Raw genomic sequence first — 9,119 nt, 5'->3', positions numbered from 1 at the left:
ATGGCGTTCAACGAATCAGAGGACGGTATTTCAATGTAGGCGGGTAGTGTGTATGTTTTCAATGTTAGGGAGAAGTGAAGCACGGACAAGGGTCAGACAACGATTGTTTACTTAATGTTGCACCCTCAGCAGATAATTTCTGTCTGCCCTAGCAACATCATACGACAATTTACAAGCTGACCAAAGATCAGTGTCCAAGGCCCATCCCTCCTTATCCTCCTTCCTTCCTAGGCAAGTACGGCCGTAGGCTACGAGGCTACTCTGAACCATGCCCGATCCAACAGCACCATGCCCGATCCAACAGCCCGATCCAACAGCACCATGCCCGATCCAACAACCCGATCCAACAGCACCATGCCCGATCCAACAGCCCGATCCAACAACCCGATCCAACAGCACCATGCCCGATCCAACAACCCGATCCAACAGCACCATGCCCGATCCAACAGCACCATGCCCGATCCAACAACCCGATCCAACAGCACCATGCCCGATCCAACAGCACAGCACCATGGACAGCGTTTAAACATTGTAAATTGTTTTGTAAAAATTGGCCTTAGCTCATTTCTTCCACTCATTGGTGTTAGAAAGATGCCTTTGTTGCCTTGTTTATCCCAAACACATCCCAAACATTGTATATTTAGAATACGCGAATACATAACCAACTACTTAGACTAAGATCGCTAAACAATTACGCCAAAGATCTCACCACCTCATCATGGAATGTGCATGCTCATTTTGTTCTTAACCCCCCCCCAGCCCAAACAAGATATAAATTCAGCTCAGAATAGCGTTCACATAAGTCTCTGAGCATGAAAGACTAGATGAAATGTTCACTACTTACTGAGTTAATACGAAGGGAGCTGCTTAATGTCACTGTCACAAAATAATGAAGATGCAAACGACCTATCGCTAAGCCACGCCCCCTTTTAAAACTCCGACAAACAAACAAACAAACAAACAACGCGTCACTGACAGTGACTCAGACCGACCGTGACTGAATGACATTCAATGACTTACAATGGCGGCATTGGCGGCTGTTCGTGAGTTTAGAATTATACGGTTCTATCTCCGTTTAGGGCAGTTCAGAGATAGCCTATTGAGCGTCAAAGTTTTTACATTCCATTATGTTTTGTGAGATGGAACCTTTGTATTTTATTAATTACTAACTCAAAAATGTCAACATTTAAAAAATTGAGATAGAACCATATAATTCTAACGTCACGAGTTGACAAATGTCTGATTTACTACAGCAAGTAATAGACTTTTTTTTTTTTTTTAAGATGACAAGAATATTTCGTCTATCTGATGGCTTTTCACCATCAGATATTAGCGAGTTGTTTGTCCGAGTTTTCTGCCTGTTGTGACTTTTGCTGTGATATGATTGGACAATTTCTATTTCGGGGCGTGGCTTAGCGATAGGTCCATTGAGTAGATGTAGAGTTATTGCGCCCTCTTGTGATATCCGACCCACATGACATGCAGTCACAACCATTATTTCTAATAAACAAAAGGACACCAACATGTCGGTAGTATTTGTTATAGCCTAATATGCCTATTTTACAATAACACAATTAGGCCTAATTGTTTCTAACCTTCACGATATGTGTCTCTCTGGCCCACCATTGCTGCAGCGCTCCAGTGTCTGTGGTGCGCCTCTCTGCGCTGGGACCAGTTGAGATATGATCTCCACACACACCTCCCGTCTGGCAGCGCCAGGGAGAAGGACAGGTCACCGTGTTCTCTAGCGGAGGCAATGGGAATATTGAGGAGAAAGCGGGTATTTGGTTTCACATGGGCATGCTTTCAGAGAGACTATATATATAGAGACATCTAACTGCATCCACCAGTAGACCTAATAGCAAAAATACAACAAAGAAAACAACAATAGGTCTACTAAAATGCTACTAAAAAATGTATTACTTTTAGCCATTTGTTCACCGTCTCTATTTGCTCTAAATTGAGGACCAACACCCTTGTAAGTAACATTAAGAGAAACGAGATCTGACGATGCGCAAATACCTCATTGGCTATAGCCTATTTATGAGAGGACATCAAACACAGAACTTCTGATGTGTGTTTTTCATTAGCGATAATTGCCCAGACTGCAGTAAACGACAGTCAACTATCATTGTCAAGGACAAGATAATCTGTAGAAGCGTCACTATTTAGGATCAATGAACAGTAGCCTACATTCATATAGCGAGATTATATCAATAATTCTGTCATGGTTTATTGGATAACACTTAAAAATTATTTAAATACATTCATAGAAGTATACTTCACTTACTTTAGATGTCTGAATTAATTTGCTGGTAAAACAAACAAAAAATGCTTTCCTGATGATCAGCTTGTCTCATTTTCCTATTTCACCATAAAACCTTTTGAATTCCTTATTTCGTACTAGTACATTTTCTCTCTTCCGACCGAGGCTGCATCCTGCCATTAAGCCCTGGGCTGTTCCAGTGCCAGAGATGCCAAGAAGGAATGCACGTTTGTAGACTGTTATACTGTCGACTAGCCTGTGCACACCAGTGTTGCTGAACGCATCTAGTCGCTGAATGGGGAAGAAACCCGATCGGAGCTAAAAATAAAAGTCGGCAGCATGTGTGGTTTTGTATTATAGAGAGGGGAGGTGTGTGTGTGTGTGTGTGTGTGTGTGTGTGTGTGTGTGTGTATGTGTGTGTGTGTATGTGTATGTGTGTGTGTGTGTGTGTGTGTGTGTGTGTGTGTGTGTGTGTGTGTGTGTGTGTGTGTGTGTGTGTGTGTGTGTGCGCGCGCGTGCGTGCCTGCGTGACCATGTCTACAGAACACATCACACCATCTACAAGTGTTTATCATATAGGTCAATATTTGCTTGACATTCGTTTCGCTGCGTGTTATCAACCCTCAAGGTTTGTGTGTGTGTGTGTGTGTGTGTGTGTGTGTGTGTGTGTGTGTGTGTGTGAGAGAGAGAGAGAGAGAGAGAGAGAGAGAGAGAGAGAGAGAGAGAGAGAGAGAGTGTGTCACCTGTGAGAGAGAATTGTGTGTACACTGTTGAATCAAGGTGGTAGGTGGCCATCTGAAAATAACTTTATCTACTTTAACAGTACAACGACTGAGGTAATGGAAACAAGGCCTTTCAGAGAGTCAAACTATTGTAAAAATAGTTACATGAGAACATCTTCGACATCCCGAGCAAATAGGCCAGACTTTCCCCGACAAAAATATTGCCCAAACACATGTATACAATATGCATTAATTGAAAAGCACTTTTCATCAACCAACTAAAACATCTTAATGCATTACATCAGACAAATTACATTTTTTTACATTTACAAAAAAGACATTGGTTTCAGTGTTGGGTGACATCAACTGTACCCCTAATACTGTATGCGTCACAAGAATCCTCATGTCCTTCAATCAATGTCTATTTTGTCAACCTTGCCTTCTATTTATGTTCCTTTCAAATGACATTGAATGAGCTTTGATAACAGATATGATAGCTGATAAGGTTAGGTAAACCTATTTCAGCCAACCGTGCATAAGCCGGCAGAGCAGTATGGCACAGGCCTAAATGGGTCCCACTACATGTTCATGTTGTTCAAAATCGTGTATGGGGCTATAGGTCTAACGCATTTGAAGCATAGCTCCATTCTAAAAGATGAGGTGCATTATGTTATTGCACTTCATAAATATTCGGGAGGTATTGCAATACTGTGTAAGGAATATGCAAATAAACCCATTGGAGAATTTGCATATGTGTTGTCCTAGTTGACAAAGGTCTCTTGCTGTTGAAGGCCATCGAATAATCGAACAACCAAAGAAATTAAGAAAGTATACATTATTTCATTGTTTAAAATAGAACACACACAAAATCAATGCTCTAATTTTGAATATATCAAAGAGAGATGTGCTTTTGAAAATGTCCTGTGCCAAATAAACAAAAACTATGCTTCACATTTGAAAACACAAACAGGTGTTCCTATCTGCCTTATTTGATTAGTAAATATGAAACCATGAATTTGAATGACCAATCTACTGTGGTCAGATATCCATGCCAGAGAGAAGTATATTTATCTTGTCCATTTGGAGATGGAAAAATAATACACTATATACAATATAATTAATTTATAGTGAATAAACATAAAAACAACTATAACAATTCATTTGATTAATAATTGATTCTTTTTTTTAATGTTTGTTTACGAATGACTGCAATCTTTTCATCAGGACTGTTTTGATTCTCTTCTCGGATGGCTAATGACCGGATTTAGTAGCCAATGTGTGAATAAAGCATTGTAAATCGTGACGTTAGAATTATAAGGTTCTATCTCCATTTTTGTCAAAAATGAGTTTTTTACATAATCTGATCCATCAGGTGTTTATTAATGCCTGTGTGGTGTTATTTTTAAAATGTTGAAATGTTTTAGTTAGTAATTAATCAAATACAAAGGTTCCATCTCACAAAACATAATGGAATGTAAAAACTTTGACGCTCAATATCTCTGAACTGCCCTAAGCGGAGATAGAACCTTATCATTCTAAACGGAGATAGAACCTTATCATTCTAAACGGAGATAGAACCTTATCATTCTAAACAGAGATAGAACCTTATCATTCTAAACGGAGATAGAACCTTATCATTCTAAGATCACCAAATGTAACTGGCTGAGGGATTTGCATTGAGGCCTGTATCTTGCAATATGGATTTCAACGACTCATATTCCGTCTTGGCCTGCGCTCTACACGGGGATTCACACGGTCTAATTATAGCTTTATGAATACAGGCGGATATACGGGAGAGAGAGAAGCTAAACATTAAAAGCGCACTGCTTGTTTGTCATTATAGAGGAGTTGTACCAGAATAAATAAGACTTTCTATTATTTCGTTGCCTGGTAACTTGGTAGCGACTATATATCGATTGGAAATATTCTCTGACGACGCGGTAATCAGAAGTTAACAGACTGGAAACAAGTCCTGAGTTTACGACCATGAAGAAGTTAACATAATATTGGCCTACCAGAAATCTGTTCATGAATTTCACAACCCGTTTTAGAAAAAGAAAACGTCTGGAAAATCTAAGAGAAAAAAAACGTTTGATTTTCTTTTCTATCGCTGCCCACAAGTTTCTGAAGGAAAATGATGCGACTGTTATTACTGCTGCTTCTGTACGGTAAGTTTTCTCAGAGAACATTATTCGAATTGCTCATGCAAAATCCAGATGTTTAAGGTTAATATCACAGTCACTGATAACTGGTAATGATGATGATTAACACACACACACACACACACACACACACACACACACACACACACACACACACACACACACACACACACATGTCTGCCTGGTTGCAGTGTCTCAGTGCCATGGGGGCTGTTCCGAGGTGGAGTCCATGACAGAAGCTGTAGCAGGAGAGAGCTTCCTTTTGGGCTGTATCTCCTGCAAAAAGAGAGAGGAGGTGTCTGCTCATGCCACTGTGGACTGGCACTTCAGACCAACAGGGGAAGATTATTTTATCCATGTAAGTGTTGGTTCTCTCCCGAGTATAGGGCCTTATCCAGTATAGAACACTGCATGCAGAAATCCATGCAGGACACCTCCAGTAAATGTAGTGTAACTTTTAGTATTGGTTGTTGAAATTCATTGTCCATCTCAATTATTAGTAATATCTTTTTATCTTGGTCAGATCATTCAGTTAAGTACAGGTTATAGTGGTGCATTGCACACACATCCAGCAGGTTTCATAGGTTCAGGGTGTACAAAATAGCCAGACGAAGACCCACATCTAAGATGCTGCCCCAGTTCTATTGTGGCTATGTTTCCGCTGATGTGTGTGCAAGGGGCACTAATATAACCTGTACATAACTGAATGATCTGACCAAGATAAAAAGGCTTTGGGTGAATGCGTGGGTGTTCTCCACTCTTGCCAGATCTTTCACTACGAACACCCCGACTCCGACATCATCTACGAGGAATTTGCGGATCGCTTGGAATGGCATGGGACGACAGGGACTGATGACATTCGGATAGGAGCCGTCTTCATCCACAACGTCACCTTCAACGACACAGGCACCTACCGCTGCACATTCCATCGCACCCTCTACCTCCCATTGTATGAATATGTGACTGTGGAAAAGGAGGTGGAGGTTACTGTGGTGGCAGTAGGTGAGGAGTTGGTACAATGAGCGGTGCTCCCCCCCCTCTCCTTTTTAATTATACTTGTATGAAGCTTTCCTTTCAGGTTTTTCTGTGCTACTTTAGTCTCCTTATGAGTCATACATGAGGGTTAGGTTTAGGGTTATTATGACCCTGTTTTACATTGTGAATTGTTTATCCCGTCCTGTGTCCCAAATATGTTTATGTTTATTATTTGTCTAGAAAGTACTGCCTCAAATCATTCTCACTAACTTTGGCTTTAGTAGTTTATAACTCAACATTCCATAGAAACAAAATGCATAGTATGCATGTGATATCTGTAAAGCATTCCTATTGGCTCCCCCCCCCCAGCTAATCGGGAGCTGGTGGCTGTGATTTCTGAGATCATGATGTACGTGCTGATCGTGGTGCTGCAGCTGTGGTTGATCGTGGTGCTGATCCACTGCTACAAGAAGATCTCTGCTGAGCACGAGGCTCGAGAGGCCCGCAAAGCCTTGAAGGCCCAAAACCAGTGAGCCTCATTGTCCATTCAAGTGGATTTTAACACTTTATACTCGATTGCAAATACTACACTTTCTATTACAGAATACACTACATATTCTGTACATGCAAACTTGAAAACATTCACACTTAAACCCTCCAGATGCACGTTGCTCCTTCTTCACTGACCCACTGATCTACATGAGCTGAAACCTGAGAGATGCCTTGAGAGATGCGTAGGCAATCTAATCTGAGCTTAGGCGTAAATCATGCATTGATGTTGATGAGAATCTCATTTAGGATTCCCTACATGACTTCATCTCTTCATGTCTTCTTTCCCTCACCATAAACCCTTTTTCTACCCATTAACTCAGTCTGTCGTTTGATATTTCCAGACTTTTAGAATCAAAGGACATTTGTGATGGGATCCATCTGGAGTAACTTGATTGTTGGTGAGTCTGTTTGGAAGTCCTTGTGAATACGATTATGAGACATGATGGTAGTTAGGATTTTATTAGACATTTAATTATGGATGATGGGGATGATGGATGAGTTTTAAAAGCACAAGGTTGATTATGGTCGATTTTTGCATTGCTTTTCCTCAACCTCATGTCAGATGTTCATTATTCATATTTTTATTTGTATCCACTAGGTGAACAGTATGAAAGCTGGAAGACCCTGCTGTCACAACCAAATGTTACCACTACACTCCATTGGTATTTCAACTCGGTGATTGAATTTGAATGGCTTTGCTGCTACATGCTTAAAAGACTAAGCCTATGTAAAACGTATGGAGCATGCAACTTGTATGATTTACTGTAGAACTTAGTTGCAGTTGCGAGTGGTAATTAGATTGACAGCTGGTGGGCTCCAATTTTGCAAGTGCAATAAACTGCCAAAAAGCAGAAGTCTGCAATTGTAACCACTATATGACTGGGATATATCCAATGGGAGTTTTGAATACTGCAACTAGTGTTGCATGATTATGTAATTAATTTTCTGACTGTTTACTAAAACTCTGAATAGTCATTGTTTTCTCAAAAATATTGTTAAAGACAAGATACAATAAAAATCACAAGTCATTAGATATATATTTTTGCAAATATATAATTCAAGCAAATTAGAGCACTTTGAGGGGTAACCAAGCAGAGAGTGTTAATGACATGAGAGCTCACCAATACTGTGGCAGGAGCAACTGAGAATCTAGAGTGTTGTTAGATGTCATCAACATCAGGGGAGGCTGGTGGAGGTAGGAATCAGAGGATATGTTGATCAGAGGAGGCTGGTGGAGGTAGGAATCAGAGGATATGTTGATCAGGGGAGGCTGGTGGAGGTAGGAATCAGAGGATATGTTGATCAGGGGAGGCTGGTGGAGGTAGGAATCAGAGGATGGGCTCATTCTAATGCATGGAATGGAATGAGGAATGGTATCAAGCACACTTGTATGACACCATTCTACATTCCATTCTATGCATTACAATGAACCCGTCCTCCGATATCTGCCTCCACCAGCCTCCCCTGATCAACATGTACTTTCCTACCTCCACCAGCCTCCCCTGATCAACATGTACTTTCCTACCGATGTTATGATTGGAATGTCACACATTTAACACATTGATTTACTGATGTACTGAATGTTGAGTGTGCTGATGTGTAACTGTATATTTAACCATAATGTTACTAGATTGTTTGACAGTGCAAGCAAAAATAAAGTAAAATCGAATTAACTATGTCCTCACACACTCTGGTGTTTTCTTTGATGTGTAGGAGTATGTTATGACAGTATGTTATGGTATTTTGATACAGAGGCAGTGGTGTTATGATATAAACTGTTCTTTTTCTATGCTATCCTATGCCATATGTATACTGTTCATATTTATTACAGCCTCTACTTTTGACCATCATCAGTATTTTAACCAAGGATTTCCTTGTTCTAACATTCAAGACAGGTTCAATGGAACATGCCCTCACTGTTGTCATATAAATCTGTCATACATATCTTTCACCAGCAGGTGGCGAACTCTGCCCACAATAGAAGGAGTCATTTTTTTTTTTTTTTTACTCAATGTGTTTTTTATTTAGAAGGAGTCATTATGACCACAATAACCACACTATCTTCCTGTTCCATCAGGGACCTCTTCTATAGAGAAAACAAAGTTCAGAACAACCAACATAATGCAGAAAGAAATGTGGTGCATCCACTGTAACTCCACTCTGCTGTACTCCACTTGACAGAAAATCTGTTCATGTCTCTGTTCATGTCTATCTGCAATGATCACAGTACCTTTGTGCACAATATGCTTTAGTTATCCAAACTAGACTCAAATATATTACTCAATATAGCTTTCTCTACTCAAATCTAGTATATTACAGGCAAATCGTGTATGAATCAAGAGTGTGCACTTGCGGACACACACACACACACACACACGCACACACACACACACACACACACACACACACACACACACACACACACACTGAGAGAGTGAGGGA

At 40.3% G+C, this 9,119-nt stretch overlaps 1 protein-coding gene across 1 annotated transcript; it reads left to right on the top strand.

Annotated features, from left to right (window-relative positions):
- Positions 1-7,064, top strand: LOC308166869 (sodium channel regulatory subunit beta-1; the record flags this gene model as incomplete). Its single annotated transcript, XM_080541193.1, has 5 exons — positions 1-25; positions 5,342-5,508; positions 5,918-6,152; positions 6,495-6,654; positions 7,019-7,064. 5 exons carry the CDS (start codon positions 1-3, stop codon positions 7,062-7,064), a joined length of 633 nt encoding a protein of 210 aa, XP_080397319.1.
- Between the last annotated feature and the right edge of the window lie 2,055 nt (positions 7,065-9,119).

This window comes from Nansenia antarctica (genome assembly GCF_963989245.1).
Source record: "Nansenia antarctica genome assembly, chromosome: 10".
NCBI classification, from domain to species: domain Eukaryota; kingdom Metazoa; phylum Chordata; class Actinopteri; order Argentiniformes; family Microstomatidae; genus Nansenia; species Nansenia antarctica.
Note: the sequence above shows the minus strand (reverse complement) of the source record. Positions and strands in the feature narration are given on the sequence as shown.